This window comes from Anastrepha obliqua, chromosome 3 (assembly GCF_027943255.1).
Source record: "Anastrepha obliqua isolate idAnaObli1 chromosome 3, idAnaObli1_1.0, whole genome shotgun sequence".
NCBI classification, from domain to species: domain Eukaryota; kingdom Metazoa; phylum Arthropoda; class Insecta; order Diptera; family Tephritidae; genus Anastrepha; species Anastrepha obliqua.
The window spans coordinates 85,245,628-85,266,212 of record NC_072894.1 but is presented as its reverse complement, the minus strand read 5'-3'; the positions used below and the strand labels follow the sequence as shown (position 1 = coordinate 85,266,212).

Sequence of the window (20,585 nt, the reverse complement as noted above, 5' to 3'; positions counted from 1 at the left end):
GCGGCACAGGACCAATGCCACTACTTATACTTTTGGGGTCTGAGTTTTGCCACACAACTAATAGAACTTTCCAAATAATGCAGGTGTTTTGGAAAGTAGAGGAATACTCACAAAAAAGCTGTTATTGTAAGAATATTACTAAGCCCTCGTTAGGTAAATAAAAGGATGAGCCAGGTGAGCATCATCTTCTGCGTTGCATAGTTTCTTTTTTTATTTATAACAAGTAACTTCTCATAAGAAACCATCGGCTCTTTGGAGGCGTCATAGAACTGTAGGGCCCTCTATTTGTGGAACAACATCGGCACTTACACTACAAATTGAATGGCTTCACAATGCTAAGCTGCTACCTTACCCCCAGCGAAAGTATTGAACAGTTTAGAATGAAACTGGACCTTATTGAAGATAAGGTTCGCGAAATAGACTTCCCTTCATCGTAGCCGGAGACTTCAACGCCAAGGCTGTCGAGTGGGGCGCCCCTACTACGAATACACGGGCAAAGTATGTACTAGATATGGCTGCCAGACCGGGGCTTGTAGTGGAAAACACAGTTAATGCCACTACTTTTAGGAGACCAGGATGTGAACACACCACGCCGGATATCACCCTAGTGACTGATGGCCTGGCTGGGGCAATCAACGGGTGGGAAGTTCTGGAAGAATATACTGGAGGTGACTATCAGTATATCACATTCCGGATCAGTGCGAGAACTGACCCTACCCCAACACCTAAAACAAAGGGCGCTCGCAAATGGAACATGGCCAAAGTCAACACTGAAGCGTTTCTAGCTACTTTGATGCAAATTCCATGCCTCACATAAGTGGTGACGCTGGCTCGCTTGCAAGCGCCATGATGTAGCGCATTGCCAAAAGCTGCGATTTTTTGGTGCCCCACGCGGGGTTCCGCTGAAGAAGGCGAACTGTGTACTGGTGGTCGTCAGAAATCGCAGAGCTCAGAAGAACCTGCTTCCGTAATAGAAGAAGATACACCAGAGCCAGACGAAACAGAGAAGTAGAGGCGGAAGCTGCCGATTTCAGACAATCCCGAAAAGCCCTGAAGCAAGCAATCATCGCAAGTAAGAAGGCAAAATAGAAGGAACTTCGAAGGGATCTAAATATCAACCCTTGGAGTCTGGGCTACAAATTTGTAACGGGGAAGCTAAACGCCAATTCCACAGCCATACATCTAGGCAGTGATGTTATCAGCAAAATAGTGGACAGACTGTTCCCCACGCACCCTATGCTGTGCCGAGACCCAGACCCCCCAGGTGACGAGATGCTCTCTTCACCCAGGATAAGCTTAAAACCGCGGCAAGAAGCCTCAAAAGAAACAAAGCTCCAGGCCCAGATGGCATCCCAGCTGAAGCACTTGTGGCTGAAAGACGACCAGATGTGATGCTCGACGATTACAATGCATGGATTGCTCAAAGCATCTTCCCTAAGCTGTGGAAAGTACAGAAACTGATACTGATCAGTAAGGGTAAGGGTGACCCAGCACAACCGTCAGCTTGGCGTCCGCTTTGCATGCTGGACAGCGGCGGGAAATTGTTTGAGAAACTCATACAGTGTAGCCTTGCAGAGTCTGTTGAGAGAACAGGAGAATTGTCAGCAAGGCAATATGGTTTCCGACGCAGAAAATAAAACCTTGCCGCAATATAGGAGTTAGTAAGCAGCGCTCAACGCAGACGTCACTACCCGAACCGCATCACCGTCTTGGCAACGCTTGATGTACGAAACGCATTTAACAGCTTACGATGCACAGACATTATAAAAGCACTACGAGAAAGGTTTCGAATACCTGCATACCTTGCCAAGGATTCTCCAGAGCTACCTGAGTGAGCGCAAATTGCTGTACGACACACCAGATGACCACCACCAGCTTGAGTGCAGGCTTACTTTCTGGGCCCAGATACGGCATGCGTCTACCAAAGCAGCAAAGGAAACGGATATGCTAAGTAGATTAATGTCAATCAACGTTGGATCAATACAGAGCAAAAGGAAGCTACTTATGGCGGCTACAAGCTCAATTAGCCTGTACAGCAGCGAAGTCTGCGGAATCGCGCTAAACTGCAAAGCCAAGCGCAAAGCACTGGAGGCTGTGCAACGAACAGCGGCACTCAGAGTTGCCTCAGTCTACTGCACTGTCTCAAGTGCTGCAATTTTCGTGATCAGCGGTCAGATACCCATAGACCTCTTGGTCCGGGAACGAATGGATGCGTGGCACTCCAAAAAGAAACACGTCATTACTAGCTTCCCAGAATGGAGACGCCAAATCATGCTGCGGTGGCGAAGCTGATGGGACACTGAACCGACTGGCAGATGGACGGCGAAACTTATTACATAAATTGGCAAATGGGTCCAAAGAAACGTCAGGGAAGTGAACTAGTTCTTAGCTCAGTTCCTCTCGGGCCATGGATACTTCCGGAATTACCTATACTATATGGGTAAGGTAACCGATTCCAAGTGCATATACTGCGAAGCACCGAGCGATGACGCTGAACACTCGTTTCTAAGTTGTAACAGATGGCTCGTGGAAAGGAATGCTCTGAGGGCGCTCAGTGCAACAAAGCGAAGCCGCACATATAGAGACACAGGAAGACGATCCTATAGCATGAAATCTGGCTACAAATATGGTGGACCCAGACGTGGGTAAATAGAATTTACCCTTAAAGGATGGCGTTCTGGGCCCTCCCGAAGTAATATAGAAAGCAGTTCCGGGAAGGTTGTCTTCCCAGAAGGAGAGAAGTGATCGGTTTAGTGGCCACACCACACGACGCAGTAGACGACGGTCGCTGTAATTGCATTTTGACCCCACCTCATCCACCAAAAAAAAAAAAAAAAAATGAAGGAGGAGCTCGAACAAACACATAGGAGTTCAATACGACTGAGCAAATGTGTAGTGAGGAAATAAACTCTTCGGAAATAAAATCGAGAACTTTCAGTAAAGAATACAAGAATAAAGAGCTGAGTTGAAATTCTGAGTGGTGTGTATATAATTTAGCGGAATTTTATGTGAGTAGCTTAAAACGGAAAATTAATGAATGAACAGTTGCAGGACTTTACTGCTTACTCTTTGTTTATGACCTCGTCAAAATTCAAAATTACTAGCCCAGTTAATTACTCACACTTAGAAAGAGACGCCAAATTCTGGATACATCACCATTACTGTTTGGCCATCAATATATCTCTGATTTGCACGCAAAAATCAATACTTCGTTGCTCTTTTATAACTCAGCTTACGTACTATAGCTTGCAAGGCAATTGAAAAAGTTATAAATTCAACTTTAAAAATTATTCGAAATGCATTTGGTGAAGCTGCGTTAGATGTGCTTGTTCGCTCAACTGTGCCCACATTTGCAAAAATCCATGCAAGTTTCAAGGATTCACTCATTCGCATGTATGTAGATCCCTACATACATACATACATAAATTCAAGCATACACACGCTTATAGGTGTGTATGTTGGCTTCAGTCATTCATCGTTGGCTGAAGTCAAATCCATTTTGTGTATGTGCAATGAAGCACAAGTACGGAATGAATGCGAACTGGATGTCAAAGCGCCATAGATGCTTTCACAAATGCAAAACTCTTGTCATTAATGTACGAGTAAGTATAGATGGCAGAAGAAGGGATTTTAAGTGCGGAAAGAACTTTGGACTCCTAAATATTATATATGCACATACATATATCATAAAAACAGGTGTGAAGAATACAACTTTTCTCACATTAAATCATTGCATTGAGTTTTGATATGGAGAATAATTTAAACGTGCATGGATGACAGTTTGGTATTAAAGTTTGAAGTCAATTAATAGAATTGGATAATTTAATGAATAATTTGCCGGCAAAGTAAAATTTTACCATTGAAATGGAAAGTTTTATTACTAAACCTAAATTGAAGTGTTCATTCTCATGGAACTAGTCATATCAGCTATCTGCATAGCCGAGAGAAGGAGTCCGTCCAGCTTTTTCTAAGCATTACAGGTTTTGTGAAAATAGCTTTAAGGTTTGTGGCATTAGACCAATGTGAGAAAGTCTCTCTTCGAAGTTTTAGCCTAAATAGATCTGAATCTGAATTTTTACCACTTCATACATTATGAAGCGCTTTGAACTAAACTGTCCTCGCAGTATCCAAATTGTGGCCTTACAATGTCCAGGTTTTTTTGAAATTGATTGACACAGACTGCCAGAAGAAAAGAACTGGGTTGTTTCTTGTAACTTCAAGATATACTTCGTTCCGCTTTTGCTGCGTAATAGTCCCACAGAAGGGGTACGACGCCAATTCTAACTCAGGTTAGTGTCGTTCGAAATGTGTAAATGTGTGGGGAATTATGAAAACGCATTTTGTTGAAAAGATAGTCCGCGATTTAAAGCAACTCGTGCGTCAAGTTCGCAAAACCTGGACCTCTGCCGAGAAGATGTCAGGTTATATTCGACAACGATGAAGACTATACGGCTTATTGAGTCGACTCGTAGTTTTGTGCATACGATTCTATAAAAAAATTTTTTAAATATACATATATCCTTTATACTTCATGAATAATCGCGGTTCCTTTTTTCTGACACAGACTGTAGCTGCTAAAAATGCAAGATAATTTCCGGTATTGAATCAGTGGCAAATGTATAGAATAAAATGGTCAAGTAACCCCATATGCAGAATATGGCTTCCTCGCAAGCATCTTTGTACCTACAAACCGCGACTATTAGAACTCAAAATTTTTGTGAATTTTCATTCGACGACAGTAATTAGTTCTGAATTCATCAGAATCTCGAAAAAGAGGGTACTAATCCACTTAAGCTCTTAAAAATACAAATGAGAAAAACTTTATATAATATATGCCACCCAAATAAAATTATTTCACACGGACTTCAAATTGACTGCAGTGACCATTGCTTTACCAATCGCCTCTTAACTCATCTCGAATCTCCGCCGATTCACTTATTTAGATTTTAATGTATTTCGTATTCCATTCCAGCCTCCTCACTTGCATAGCATCATATTTATCTGGTAGAACCTGCTCAGTGGCACTGGAAAACATGGCTTCTCGTGCTTTCTAGGCATCGTCTGATATTCCTAAAGGTAGTATTCTTGATCCATTTCTGCTTAAAATGTTTCTTAATGATATCAGCCCATGTTAGGCGGCCGCCGTAGCCAAATAGTTTGGTGCGTGACTACCATATGAAAGTGTGCAGGTTCAAATCTCTCTACATGAAACACCAAACGATAGAAAAAGTTGTTTCTAATACCGATCGCCCCTTGGCACACAAAGAAAAAGTTCCCTCGGTGAGACGTGGGATTTTTTTCTCACAGATTAAAGAAATGTTCACTGTTGAAGAAGTTTTTAATAAGCAAAACTGCAAAATCTACGCCAAAACTTCTAAGGACGTAAAAAATGGTGCCAAATGTGCCAAGGGTTCAGTGTGGCCACCATCCAGCCTCCGTAAGGGTTTGGTGGGGAGTATCTTATAAAGGCGTTACATCTCTTCATTTCTGCGAAAAAGGAGTTAAGACCGGGACAAAAGTGTACCAAGAGGATATTTTCGAAGACGTGGTGGAGCATTTGATCCGTATTCTCTTCAAAGGAGAGCGTTGACTCTTCCAGCAAGATTCTGCTCCAGCTCATAAGGCAAAAACCATCCAGCACTGGCTAAAAAACGATATTCCTGGGTTCATAGCCGCAAAAAAATTTTGAGGTGACCATTTCGAATGAAACTTTATAAATACATTTTTTATATTTACATGATTAAATAAAACTATCTTCATTAAAAAAGTATTATAATTTCATATCTACAACGGACTAAACTTGTAACAGAATTTATGGCAGAACTAAGCGTAATATTTTCACCTTTCGAAATTTCTTCCTTACGTTGATTGTCTTACAATTTATTCCGCCGTATCGAGAACTAAAGGTTCAGTTTTATTGAATTTGAATTTTACAGAGGTTATTCTCGATGTGCGAAAAATCTTTTATATTTGAATACAGACATATGCTTTCAAGTAGTTTTTGTAGAAAATCAAATACCATAGATTATACCAATAATATTTCGAAGTCTAAACTGTAAACTGTAGACACAATTAAATATTTAGGGGTATTTTTTGACTCTAAGCTCACATTCAGTAACCATATAGATTATTTAATTCCAAACACTTACGCTACACGTTAGCCTTTGTCCGGCGTAAATATCTCCACATCTTTGTACTCTCAAAAAGTTGTACATGGCATTTATTAGGACCCGTTTATAATGTGCCGCTTTTATCTGGTGGGTCGTCCAAGTCACTTACACAAAAAGAATTGAGCGTTTGCAAAAAGTTTTAATAAAATTTGCGTTACGACTACTTTTGAATTAAATATCACTACAAAGTAGAAATACACTTTGGTCGTGTACCTTGATTGCATTGATTTCTTAAGGGGATTACTTCTCCATATACAATTTTGTATTAAAGCCATGGATAATCAGATTGGTTGTTGATCATAAGTATAAAAAAGCTAAGCTGAGAGTTGTCTTTATTATTTTACAGGCCTGGTGAAAGTTGTACTGTTGCTTTAAATAAGTAACTTCATAAGCCGGTTGAAAATTGCAGTAATTTTTGCAAGGCGATTGAAATAACTGTAACAAAGGGTGGCACACATTTTAGTACATTTTATTTGGGTTGGCTGTTAATTTCTAGAATCAAACTAGCTAGAGAGATGAATGGAAATTTAGTCATACCTACAACATTAAAATTCTAATGTGAATATGTGGCAGTTATGAAATATCTTATGGCGATTTCGTTTTGGCTTTTTTTTAAATAAGTGTAGTCCGGCGAGATAATTCTGTGCTGAATTCTAAAAAACACAGCAAAAAGAACCAGTGTCCAAATAATTCAAAGGGCCCAATCTAAAATACTTCGAAAAATAATAAAGCATGCTGGTATATACCAAACGACGTGATCCAATAACCACACAATAGCTGACACAATTAAATACACCATCAATCATCTACAAATTATCAAAACGAACAAAATGCGCAAACTACTACAATCGGAGAAAGTAGGCAAATGGGGATTAAAACGATTCACTCAAACAGAACTTACAATATGAAAAAATAATAACTATAGCACTTAGAAAATAGGATAATGTTATTTAAATTGAATTTAATCTGAAGCAAAATGAAATATTTATCTAATATTCGTTAGAGATTCCAGTACTATTTTAAAGACAATTACTTATTTTTTAAACCCAACAGATCGTATTAGGCTGGGGAATAAGTTCGTAGCGTTTTTACCGAAGACTTTTATTTAAACAAAAAACAAAAATTACATCAATAATTTAATCAATTATATATTCGCCGCTGTTGTTTACAATCTCCTTCCGCGTCTCGACCAAATAGTTAATTCCATTCCGCTATAAATCGCCTGGTCTGGTGTTGTTGGGCCAGTTTTTAAGGACCTCTTTGTTATCGAAGGTAACGCCCTTCATATGGCTTGACAGGGGCCGGAAACGGTAGTAATCGGTCGGTGCAAGGTCCGGAGAATACGGCGAATGCTGAAGGACCTTCCTTTGAGTGCGGCTCTGACGCTTGTGCAGGGCCTAGCGTTGTCGTGAAGGATAACGGTTTGACCATGTCGGTCAGGTCTTTTCAGCTGGACAATGTCGAGCTCCTTGTTGACCGTGGAACTCTTCTCAGTTCCACAAAATACATATCATGATCTCCGTTGGATGAAGATTACGCTTGACTCTTGACTTTGGCGTATCTCCTGGAGCCACTTACTTCTTTCTTTGCTTCATTTTGATGTATAGGCACCATTTCTCATCTTCCGTGATGATTCGGTACAAAAAGCGCTGTTTATGATCGCGCGTTGCTTGATGGCGGGCAAGACGCTGAGAGACAATTTGAAGGCGCCTCTTTTTGTTTTTTCGCTGAGCTCGTGGGGCACCCAGGCTGCCAGTTTTCGATAAATCCCATTAAATAACAACTTTTTGACTTCGATAAAAAGCAAATAAGAGAAGGTCTCTCCTGAGTATTCCATTTCTAAGCCTCAAAACTAATACAAAATTAAATAACTCAAAAAACCTATTAGCATGGTTTTATAGAGCAGAAAGAGTTCTATCGAATGAGTACTTACACTTTGCCAAATAGCAAACAAATCGTTGTAAAATGAAAGAAAATATAAAAACGCTATGAACTTATTTCCCAATCCAAAATTTAAAAATGGAAATAAGAAGAAAACACAAAAATCTAAAAATGCCACACTCTTCGAAGGCAAAGGAGGCAAATTTTCTTCCATGAGAAACGATGCCAGGGGAGTTGGTTGCCCTAAAAATCAGCTGACTGTTTCAGACTTTAATATTAAGAAATGCGTGTGCCACACAAAGATAGTTATTTACAGTGTTTTTTGCTCCATTCTAAGTAGGAAAAAACATATATTTTTATAGGATTAAGTGCACCATTGAACAATTTATACATCGTGAAAGCATAAAATTTTGTTGTAGATGCGAAAACACCATTATTTCTTATTTGGTGAGATTTTTAATTTAACGTAACGAGAAGTTAGCTGCAACGGCTGCCGAGTTTGACAAGCCCTTTTTTATATACCCCCGTCTTCAGTTGAAGCAAGGCGGGTTCCAATTCGAAAAGCCAAGTCCTTGTTTGTAAGTAAATAAGTAAAGTCATATGCTACTCATACCTCCTTCTAACTCACCTGATCTTGCTCCACTGTCGCATGAATTCAGTCGCTGACTCGTCGCCGTATCGAAACTGCGAAAACGCGACATACCAACGCTAACCATCGGTTGTTGGCTGCTAACAGCTGCACCCACTATGGCACCACCGCTAGCCACTCGATTGAATTGTGACTTCCTTGAACGTACTAACACATTGTGACTCTTTGAGCGCTCAAAGGAACGTTCGTGTCGGGTTCGTGGCGAATAGCGACTGCCTGCATTTGTATTTGGATTCGCGCTGGCCAAACTATACGCGGGTGGCGCTTCTTTTATGGAAGCATTCAAATAGGCAGTGGTCTGGGGATGCTGGTATTTAGGTGAATTGTCGCGACTTCGTAAACTGCCGCTGCTGCCACCACCAGAATCTTTCTTTGTCAGATAGTTAGGGGAATTACCAGTAAGGGAGCTGAAGTTAGGCGAACGCTCGCGTTCCCGCTGCAGCGTTGGTCGTTCGGAGAGGTTGCCATCAAAACTGCGCGAAAACGTTTCAACATAACTGTCGGCTGGCACATTGCGACGTGTATCATACTCAAAGCTACGGGAGAATACCATTCCCTTTACGGCGCTGCTATTGCTGTTCGCTGCATGCAGATTATTCACGGTTAGCGCTGATTGGTTTTGTCTACTGGGTATGTTTTTACGTCGCTCGATATATTTGGACTTGCTGCTGTCTTGGAAGGCGGGTGGCGGGGAGAGTATGGGCGTAATGGGAGGCGGGGAGTCGGCGTCATGCAAATTCCGCACAGGCAGGAAACCAGGGCGCTCGTTCAGTATGCTCGCCAATTGCGGGTCTACGATTCGATAACCTGGTCGCAGAGCATTGTCGCGTGATGTTACAAACACCGAATCGCCAGCATTACCTGTCCGCGTCTGATTACGTTGTATTAGTTCTTCCACTTTGCTTGCCGGATACTTGCCCATGCCGAACGCGGGATCGAGTGAATATTGATGCTGTTGCTGTAGTGCATGGCGTGCTCTATCAGAACGCCGTGTATTATCTATCTGTATAACTCGCACTGTACGTCGCAAATCTCGATCGCGTTCACCATCTATGCTTCCACCATTTTGATGAGCGTAGTTTGCACCTCTGTAACTGCCAGCGCACCGATTCTCATCGCTATTGCGTTTTGTGTTCACTTGCACCCAACCAGACTTATTCAAAAAAATTTCCTCTTTGTTTAAATGTGGCGACTTGCGAGCACTCGTTACCTTGGTGGGAATTCCATAATAATGTTCGCCAAAAAGATAGGTAGGCATATGTGTGCTACTACCGGTCACTGGTCCAGCAGCCGTACTGCCGCCAATACCGCTATCGCAACCACCACCACTCATATGGTAATGCATTCTACGCGCTTCCAGTTTTTCGTTGAAGCTGCGAGATGATGCCTCGAGGCTTTCACGTCGTTTTGCCACGTATCGCTGAAAGGCCGAAAGGTGAGGCGTTGCTTCCCCACAGCTGCCAGCACTGCCTCCACTACCACCACTAGCACTGCCAGTGGCTACAATTTGCGGACTTAGATGGCCAACTGCGACGGTTTTGAGTCGTGTTTCGTCGCCCACACTAATGATAGCCAAGTCATGCTCGCATCCACGCCGATTATTGTTGTGATGTCGGGATGGGCTGGCGCGTAAGCGTGTACGTCGCTTCTTTGGTGGTAGGGCGGGTAGTGGTAGAGTGCTGACGTCGAGTTTGTCGTGTGTGGATGAGGATAGTTCGTCGTTCTGTGACTCACGCGTCACAGAGTCGCGCGTTAAACGGCTGTCGTCCGACTGCGCCTCGCTCGAGTCCACACAGATCGAGTAGTCTTGGCGGTAAAGAGGTGGACGTTTCACTTCATCTCGTACCGCTTTGGCTTGTGTTGGTTGATCGGAGTCCTGCGATGATTGTGCTGTTGTGGTAATGGTGGGTACTTTAGCAGAACTGAAAAGAAAAAAAAAGAAAAAATTAATCAAAAAATTATTATAGAAATAATAAAGTTCATGATAACTTTGATCCAAGAAATCATAAAGCCGGAACTAAGTTCGAATTCTTAGTAAAGTTAAATAAAAACTTATTTATAAATGTTTAAGATTAAAATGGCCTTTGTGCTGCATGGTGCCTTGTAAAGCTTGCATCGAATAAATCCATTTTCTTGTCACTTAGTTGTATAAAGTGAAGCGGATGTCTATCACAAAGCATATCTTTTGTTTCACTTCCCTTCTGTCTGTGGATCTGGTGCGACAAATACGACCTAGTAGAAATCCGTGTCGGAATTGAAAGTGCTGTATCGTGGGCCTTTGAAGTAAGTACGAACTGAATAAACGGGTAGATACTAATGACGTAATCCTACGGATTTATCCATGTCCGTCACGGGTACTCCGTTCAGCAATGTCGACTGGATGATAGCATCGCCTTACGCATGCAACCGCCGGGTAGACGCGGCCCAGCCCTTTTCTAGCTCAGTGGCACCCTTTTAGTCCCAGGATAAATAAGATATACTTGTGCAGGGCATCCGAGGGCCGAATTAGGACTAACAATTAAAGTTTCTCCCTAACCGCTGAGCGTATAAGCGGAGAAGGGACCGTGTTAGCTTCGCTATTCGTGCGGGTTATTTAGTCGCGCTGTCGGAGTGGACGGGGGAACAACATGCGCTTGCTGTTGAAGTCTATTTCAGGGCTAATGATTTGTGTGCAACTACTCATTGTAGTTTTGCTCACGTTTATGTAATGCCAAGTAAAAATTTGCTTCGTTCATGGGTGCGAAGTTTTCGGGCAAAAAATTCGGTGGCAAATAGCGTACGACCGGGATTCAGCTGGGCATCGAGAACGAGTTTGCACAATAATCCACGATAGCCCGTGCGTAAGAAAGAGGCTACCCTGGGACGCCCAAAAACTATTGTGCACAGAATAGTGGGAAAGAGTCTTAGGCTTCACCCTTTCAAAATTCAAATCGAGCAAACGTTTCAGCCTAACGATTACAATTTGGAGTGATGAAGCATATTTTCATTTCAATGGAAGTGTAAATGAGAAAAATTGTCGTTACTACTAAAACATCGATGGCCACTTCACAGTCCCAAAGTAACGGTTTGGAGTGCATTGCTAAAATGTGAATTCATGGGACCATCGTTTTTTGAAACACGATTTTGAAAAATATGCATTTTAAATTTGAACTTTTTTCCGTTCAATAAGGGGAATACCTCCTATGTAATTATTATTATTAGTCTTTGAATATATTTTTTGTTGTATTTGGTAATTTTTGTATTTCATCATAAAATTGAATTTAATTTATTTTTCTTAATAAAAACTTCAAGGTAACTTCCTTTTTCATTTATGTAATATTTCTATTTCAGTTATCATAAAATTTTATACCTTAAGATATAACACGGTACGAATTATCCGTGTTATACGAGGGGCGCCTGTACATATGTATGTATATGCAGGAAGTAGGGTATTTATCAATGAAAAACTATGTAACCAGCCAGGTCAAATATTCTTCATATTATTAATTATCACAGCATTAAGTTAATGCAAAATATAGGTATAAGTTCTTATTTGTACAATCACAAGAAAATACGGGCGTAGTACCGATGCTGACGGCGTCATAAAGAAGAGAGAAAGCATAAAAAAGAAAGAGAACCGTAAGAAAATTTACGGTGCTTAAATCTTTTCTTAAACACGAGAAACACCGGTGCTTTACGGCATAGATTTACCATTTAAAATAAATCGATAGAAGTTAGGAAAAATATTTTGCAATTAGCAGATACGATAGTTACTAAACATACGTAATACATGGGCTGAAAAGTGCCGAGACTAACAAAAACGTTTTTTTTTAATTAAATTTTTTCATCAACGTAATTTCCACTAGGAATAACGCAGTCATTCCCGCGCCGTTCTAACATTTATGTAATAGAACGGTTTATCTTTTGCTTCAAAATAGGACTAAGTTTCAGTGGCCACCTATTTGAAGCAAAATTTCTTACCGACGAGCATTTTTTTAGATCTGCAAATAGCCAGAAGTTGCTGGGAGCCAAATCTGGCAAATTCGATAGATGCGGCAGTAGTTTTGCCAATGTTTTGATTGACTTGTGACACAGTAAGTTGTCCTGCCACTCCCTTCTGCAGCCATCAAAGCCGCGGTTAGCAAACGGGTTACTCTAACCCACAAGCGGGCTAGGCAGGCTGAGAGAGGCTGCAGATGGACAAAACTGATGTTACCTGTCATGTCCGACCGACTGTCGCAGTTCCTCCTGTCACTAAGCAGAGGGGAATGTAGGAGGCTGGTTGGACTGATGACTGGCCACTTACTATGGGCAAAGCACATGGAAAAGGTTGGTATCTCAAACAGTGCACTTTGTCCAGGATGTGGAGAGGAGGATGAGACGGCGGACCACTTTCTGTGGTCTGCCCTGCCTTCGCTTGAATCAGGCTTGAGGTCTTTGGCACTGATGTGCTGAGAAGCGACCACCTTGGCACCTTGGCACCACAAGATCTAATCAGATTTCTTCGGAGGTCGGGTAGATTTGAAGAAAATTAAAAAGGGAGCCCGCGTGCAGTACAATGGGCTTAGTGTTGTCTGACTACTGCACTAGCTAGTCTGTCCCGACAAAAAACAACAACAAAAAAAAAAAAAAAAAAAAAAAAATGTTGTCCTAATGAAAAAGAATTATTTTCTTTGCCATATGCGGACTTTTCTCTTCAATTTCGAGTTTGAATTCTTCTGGAATTTTATAAGGAGCTTCTTCGTGGCAGAAATACACACGGAGGTTTTCCATTGCCAGCCGAGGGCGACCGCTATTAGAAAACCTTTTTCTTCATTTTGGCGTTTCACTGAGACTCTTCCAAATGGTAGCCACACACTAATCTATTCGGCTACGGTGACCGCAATATGTATACACGTTCTATAATTTGAAATTTATTTCCATCTCGAAATGAAAATTTAACGTCTGATATACTTGTATTTAAAGTTACGTATACGTCCTGTCGGGCACGTACCCAACTACAAGGTTGGCTATTTAGAGAAACAACTTAAAAACATAATTTTTTCGTTTTTCATATGGATAGTTATTTATTTCAGTTTCAGAGCATTGGTTTCAACTAGTTCTGTATTGGCCACCTATGACGGGGGTCTTAACAGTCAAATATGCTGTACTTTTGGCGTTTTCCATCACGTCAGCCGAAATTTCGGGCGATATGGCAGCAATTTTACGTCACATACTGGCTTCTAGGAGGGCTAGGGTCCTTGCTTTGTTGGGATATATACACCTTGGTTTAAAGTAACCCCAAGTATACCGACGCTAAATAAGGTGTTCTGGGTGGTCGATCGAAATACTCATATTGTCATCCCAATCGGCGTCGGCATGATGATCGAAATTCATTGATTATCAAATGTTATCATGTTATCAAAGTTATAGATCTGGCCTATTTTCTATTTTAAATGGCTCCAACCTTTTATTATGTCATAAATGTAGAATGCAAAGAATTTAATTTTTCTACATATCTTCGAAACAATGATTCGCTCGTTTTGTATTTCTTTTTTATTCGAAATAACTTGCATACCTTCAACTATAGCTTTTTTACTATTTCCTTTGCTAAATACCATATTCAGCTGCCCTACTTCCTATCAACTATGTGCAGTTATTGGCCATATTTTTAATTATAAAACTCCCGCATGCCCACTTCAAATTCCGATGCATATATGTATTCTACAGGATTGTTCAATTTAAGTGCATATTCTTGTACATATTTTTTGCATTCTTGTAATGCAATTCTCTCATAATATCATCAGCGGCCAACAGCCATTACAAGCGAAATTCATTTTCGTATACGAGTCACACTGGCCTTTTGCCTACTTATGTATGTATGCATGTATGAGTATGTACGTGTGAGCTATGGATATACGAGTACATACAAACAAATGCATGGAAAAATATATTCTCATGCTGGAACGGATAATACCCTTGCGAAGTGGTCGTTGGTGTATTTACCTATACATACATATACGCAGAGATGGATTTGAGCATATATCTCATTGGAAGCTTAAGTTATGAAAGTCAAAGGGGTTGTTCTTTTTATTCTTTTTTGATATTTGTCATATATTGAATGTTTAACCCAAATAGCTCATGATTGTATTTAGCTAATGAAAAAGAACTTTGGCTAAGAGCCTTGTGTAATTATATTGTACGTCATACATTTACTGGGAAATTGCATTGCTCTAATTCCAATTTTAGCTTTGTTATCTATTAACTTGAAATTATGTTTTAAACGACATATTTTTAACAGGACAATGGGAAGGAGTAGTAGTAAGTCAATTTCTGCGCAGAGTGCCATTAATACTAACTGCCTCGTGATTTTATATTCTTCTTCTAATTCCATCAGCGCTGGCCCAGTTGCGATTTATAGTTTCTGCTTCATCAATTTAGTATATTTTAGCTGCACTAAAGCTTCCATCATCAGTTTATTGGAGATTTGCGAAATATTTCTAGCATTGTTCAGCTGATTTCCGTGATTAGTAACTGTTCGCGGATTGTCATTCATACCTAATCCACGTCATCTCTAATTTTGATATTACTACAAAACGCGTACGTCTACGCGTCAGCTACATCTAGAACTGGAAAGCACTTATTCAAGTCGATCGAGACCTTTATCGTATTTACAATTCTTCTTATAAAAACTCAAAACAATTTTATAAAAATTACTTGTGGACCTCTCATATCGCATAATAAATAACAAATAAATGAGTTTTAAATAAAGCTAATATAATTTCAAAACAAGAGTAACAAAAAAAAGGCAACATATAAATTTATAAGCATGTAATAATACTGAAGTGTGCACATATCATGCCTCTTGTGCCAGAAAACATAAATGGGTAAAAATTAAAATGCTTGGGAAATCGAGTTTGAAAGTTAATTGCACTGTGTTGGCATAACTTAGAATATCCAAAGGTTAATTGAGTCACATCATTGACACAAAGGTAGTAAATTTATACATTCATACTTTTGGCATAAGTTGAGACGCTGTCCATTACAGTAGCTTAAGGTATGCTGAAAAAAGATCGATACAAAAAAATGAAAAAGTGGACAAATATGCGTATTTTGTGGTTCATATTATTTTGATATCGTAAATTTTAAGCGGAATAAACAAGAAGTTGCTGCTTTCCATGCTTTAATACATATTAATTTTTGCTAAAATAAAACATCAAGTAAATCAGTGTTACTTTTTACAACAAAGGCATGCATACCTACATATGTATGCACTGCCTTCTACACGAGGGTTGCCCTTGCATTTTCTGCCTATGAAACACTACTTGTGATGAGTTGTAATTCGATATTTTTATCACAAAGTTCAGTATTTTTTAGCATAACCTTAGGTACATCTAATGTTTTCACTTAATTTGTTCACTTCATTTGTTCTTTCTTTGGCGTGTTGAAAAATTCATCTCACCCAAAAGATGGAATCAAAAGGAAAATTGTCATGCGATGGTTTATCATGACCTGCACAAGCACACATTCAATATTACATGAACATTTGACCACCAAGAAGATTTGTTTTTGTCGAATATTGCGTAATTCGACAATTCAAAAAAAAGATTCGTGTCGATTGGAGTAAAGAAATGTTGAAAAAAGAAAATCAGCCACAGTGGTTCAAAGCATGTCTATGACATCATAACAAGTGGCGAATTTTGCATGTTTGCATATGAGGTGGAAACAAAACAGCAGTCCACAGTGCAAGTGTTTCAAGATGAGCTTAATCCAACAAAAGTAATTCGCGGAAGAATCACCTCCGATGAAATAATGACCTTTTTTCGGAAAGCTGGGTTATGTCACAACTGTACCAGTAGAGAAACATAAAATAGTCAATTCTGAATGGTACACAACCATTAGTTTGCCAGAAGTTTTCGAAAAATTAAGCAACACCAACTAGCGAAAACGAACCATACTTCATCAAGTTAAAACGAGCTCTCACGAATCGGCTTACACAAGAGAGTTTTAGGACACTCAAATTATCGAACTAATGGGACAACCGCCTTTCAGCCCTGATTTCGCACCTAATGATTTTCTTTTGTTCTCAAATATGCGAGGCCAACGGTTTTCAATGTTTGAAGAAGTTGTTAAAGGCCTTAAACCTTTTTTAGGTATACACTCTGAGAGGCAAAAGAGCTTTGCTTTGGTTCAAGCGTATGCAGGATAACAACTCGAACAACAATAAAGCCATTCTCATGAGGCAACCCTCGTATAAAAAAGAACACAAAATCAGAACCGTTCCAACGTATCCTTATTTGCTAACAAGTTGAAGTCAATGTTGCTATCTTTGCTTCGTAAGAAATTGCAAATCTCGAAGTTCTCGAGTTTTTTTCGCAATTAATGACAGGATTTTCGGGACATAAAAAAACAAAATCTTGGGGTTGTTAGTTAGCTTCGAGTGGCAGTCGAAAAGCATCATCTTTATACCAATTCTTAAAGGAAATTAACAATCAATAATATTGAAATTTCCGAAAATGAAAAATGGTAAAATTTTGGAGTTTCCTCAATTATAACTGGACACTAATTAGAGAAGAAAGCTTACATTTTTTTCGAAATTTTAACTCAGGAAGCGCGAAATTATATGTTTTTAGGTATATGGAAAATTTGAAGCCCTAGCTATAGATTTGAAAAAAAAAATTAGAAAATAGATTTTTCTAAACTGCGATAGTAATTATTATATGATCGGAAAGCGATTTAACACGATTTAATATTTATGTCATGTCATGCCGGGTATGTTTCGCACTTTCAAATCGCTATATCATGGAATTGAAATTTTTTGATAATCTGTGACATGCAATACACTTACAAGACTAACGTTAACCTCTTTAATGTATATATATTAGGGTGCCCGTTATTAACCAGTTTGATTATTTTTCTTACGACGCCCCCTTAACTTTTAGTTTTCCGTCTAAGAAAAATTATCAGATCAAAATCAGCTCTTAATATTCAGAATGAACCTTACCCCAAACACGATATATTTCCCATTTACATAACATGGGATTTTGCTACTTTTTGGAATAAACTTTTTTTTTCTCTAGTATGCTAATTTACAGCTATGAAAAACACATATTCTGATGGCAATTTTAACTCTACAAAAAGATCTCTTATAATTTTTCGATAAATTGACTCCTTTAAAAGTTAATCGAAGTTAAAGTTGAACTGTGTGTAAATTTCAGACATTTTCACTTCTGCAACAAAATTATTATTATTGTAGTAAACTTCTCACGTTTATATTTAAAAATAATCAATGGACCAGAAGTAAAAATTATTCAAACATTTTTCCATCTACAGTATCTAATCAACTAATATTTCTGAAAAAATGCATCACTTATTGTCCATTGCTATGAAATGTCTTTTTCAATTATTTTTACAAGCATTTCTGTATATTTTTCGAGACAGTTTCAAGTTAAGCGCAGCAGATGAACAAAGTTATCAGGACATAGCATTGTTCGTCATTTTTGTGTATGTTTCATTTTGGTACTCGGCACCGCTAGCTGCAGCTGCACCGAATCGAGACCTTGAATTCATCAAATCTGTTTACCAATATAGAACGATCGATAAAAATCTGTCCGATGCAGTTTTCAGAAAATTTCGGAATCATCTATGGTACTTAAGTCCTGAAACAGGGGCTCTTACATTTTTCGATAAAAGGTTATCTTATAGTTTACAGCAAAAAATGGTAAAAGCATTAAAATTGAGCGATGACGATCAGTTTGATGGTCCTAAACGCTTCATATTTAATTCCGATGATTTCAAATGGTTCATAAATAAAGACATTGATTACTTTATAAACGAAAATTTTTTGAAAGATTTGATATTAATACCAGCTTTCTTCAATTAGACAGCAGTAAATGGTTAGAAGATCCTGGATATTTGAGAGGTTTAGAAATTGTAAGAAATTTAAGAGTAGTCAATGACAATGCAGAAAGAGCTGTAAAATTGTCGGAAGAATATGTTAACGTTTTAGCAAGAAGTGAAGATGACAAACAATATGTAATCCAGATTGTAAGCGAGCAACAAAAAAAAATTTCAAAATGTAACTAAAACATGTTTCTAAAATAAATCGTGCATTCCTAGGTGGTATAAATTTGATTCGACTTATGGATTTTTTCATCTTTCATCTTCATACCATAGAAATTGATCATTTTTTTATATAAACGTCAGAATTTTGCTATAACAGTAATAATTTTGTTGCAAAAGTGAAAAAGTCTGAAATTTACTCACAGTGCAACTTTAACTTCGATTAACTTTTAAAGGAGTCAATTTATCGAAAAATTATAAGAGATCTTTTTTGTAGAGAGTTAAAATTGCCATCAGAATATGTGTTTTTCATAGCTGTAAATTAGCATACTAGAGAAAAAAAAAGTTTATTCCAAAAAGTAGCAAAATCCCATGTTTTGTGAATGGGAAATATATCGTGTTTGGGGCAAGGTTTATTCTGAATATTAAAAGCTGATTTTGATCTGATCATTTTTCTTAGACGGAAAACTAAAAGTTTAGGGGACGCCGCAAGAAAAATAATCAAATTGGTAAATAACGGACACCCTAATATATATATATAGTTGAATGAGCTCACTTTTTCTGCTTCTTCGCGCCAGTCGTTTCGTTTTCTCGTGCTAACAGGCGACAGTTGGACACACCAAGTGAAGCTAAGTCCTTCTCCTTAAGTTCCAATCAGCAGGCATGATGCATGCCCCTTACCAGCTCCTCGCCGCCATGTTTGAATAGCTCAGCCGGCAGTCCGTCGGCGCCCGCGGCTTTGTTGTTCTTTAGCCGTGTTATTGCTATTCTCATCTCGTCATCCTCCGGTAGCGGAACGACAATTCCGTCGTCAACGATTGGGGTATCGGGATCTTCACATTCTCTGTGACATGCGCAGCTATCACTATTTAACAGGTTCGAAAAGTGTTCCTTCCATAATTTAAGATTGCTCTGTACGCCAGTCCGTCTTTGTTCTTACAGGAAAACGCCCCGGTCTTAAAACCTTCTATAAGCCGCCGAACTTACTGGTAGGGCGTCGCTCCTATTGGCCAGCATCTCAAGCTTCTCGCACTCACGTATTTCGGTCTCTCGTTTCTTCTTTCTGATAATACATCTCTCTTCCTTTCTTAATTCTCTGTAGCGATCTCACATGGCTCGCGTTGAGCCCGACCGTAGCATGGCTCTATAGGCAGCATCTTTTCTTTTTGCGGCAGCATGACATTCCTCGTTGTGCCAACTGAATTTCGGGCTCGTGGGAATCCGATTTCTTCTTCGGCGACCTAGAGAGCGAGAAATGTTGCTGCATTGCTCGTGCATGCCGGTTTGTTGGGCAGTACTCTCTGAGAGCAGGAGTGAGAGTCCAGTGAGCTGTTGTGATTACAGCTTTTGGATGCTGAACATTCTTTGCGTAGATGTACGTTTTTCGCTGCACAGAGGAGTGTGCGCAGTTTGGCTGTAACAAGGTAGTGATCCGAGTCGATGTTGGGTCCTCGGATCGTACGTACATCTAATACACTAGAAGGGTGTCTTCCATCTATCACAACATGATCGAGCTGGTTTCGCGTTTTTCAATCAGGAGACAGCCAGGTAGCTTGGTGTATCTTGTTATGCTGGAATCTGGTGCTGCAGACTCCCATGTTTCGGGCCCCGGCGGGGTCGATCAGCCTCTGTCCGTTACCGCATGTTTCGTTATGCAGGCTGAATTTTCCGCCTGGTGGACCAAAAATTCCCTCCTTGCTCAAACTTTTTCTATATCACTAGAAATCTTAACTCAAGCTGAAATTTTTGCATAAACGATTTTCGGGTGGAGTTATGCACCTCTTCAGAGTAGAAATATAGTAATATAAAACTAAATAAAAAAACGATTTTCGTACAAAAGCACCAAAACGAAAGAACGCATCTTA

General features: G+C 39.5%; 1 protein-coding gene across 1 annotated transcript in view; it reads right to left on the bottom strand.

Moving 5' to 3' along the window:
* The window catches only part of LOC129243006 (uncharacterized), a 55,934-nt gene that overhangs the window by 10,308 nt on the left and 25,041 nt on the right, over positions 1 to 20,585 (bottom strand). Inside the window, exon 2 of the mRNA XM_054880014.1 lies at positions 8,680 to 10,622. Within this exon, the coding sequence (XP_054735989.1) occupies positions 8,680 to 10,622 (1,943 nt within the window). The remainder of the gene's footprint in view (positions 1 to 8,679; positions 10,623 to 20,585) is intronic.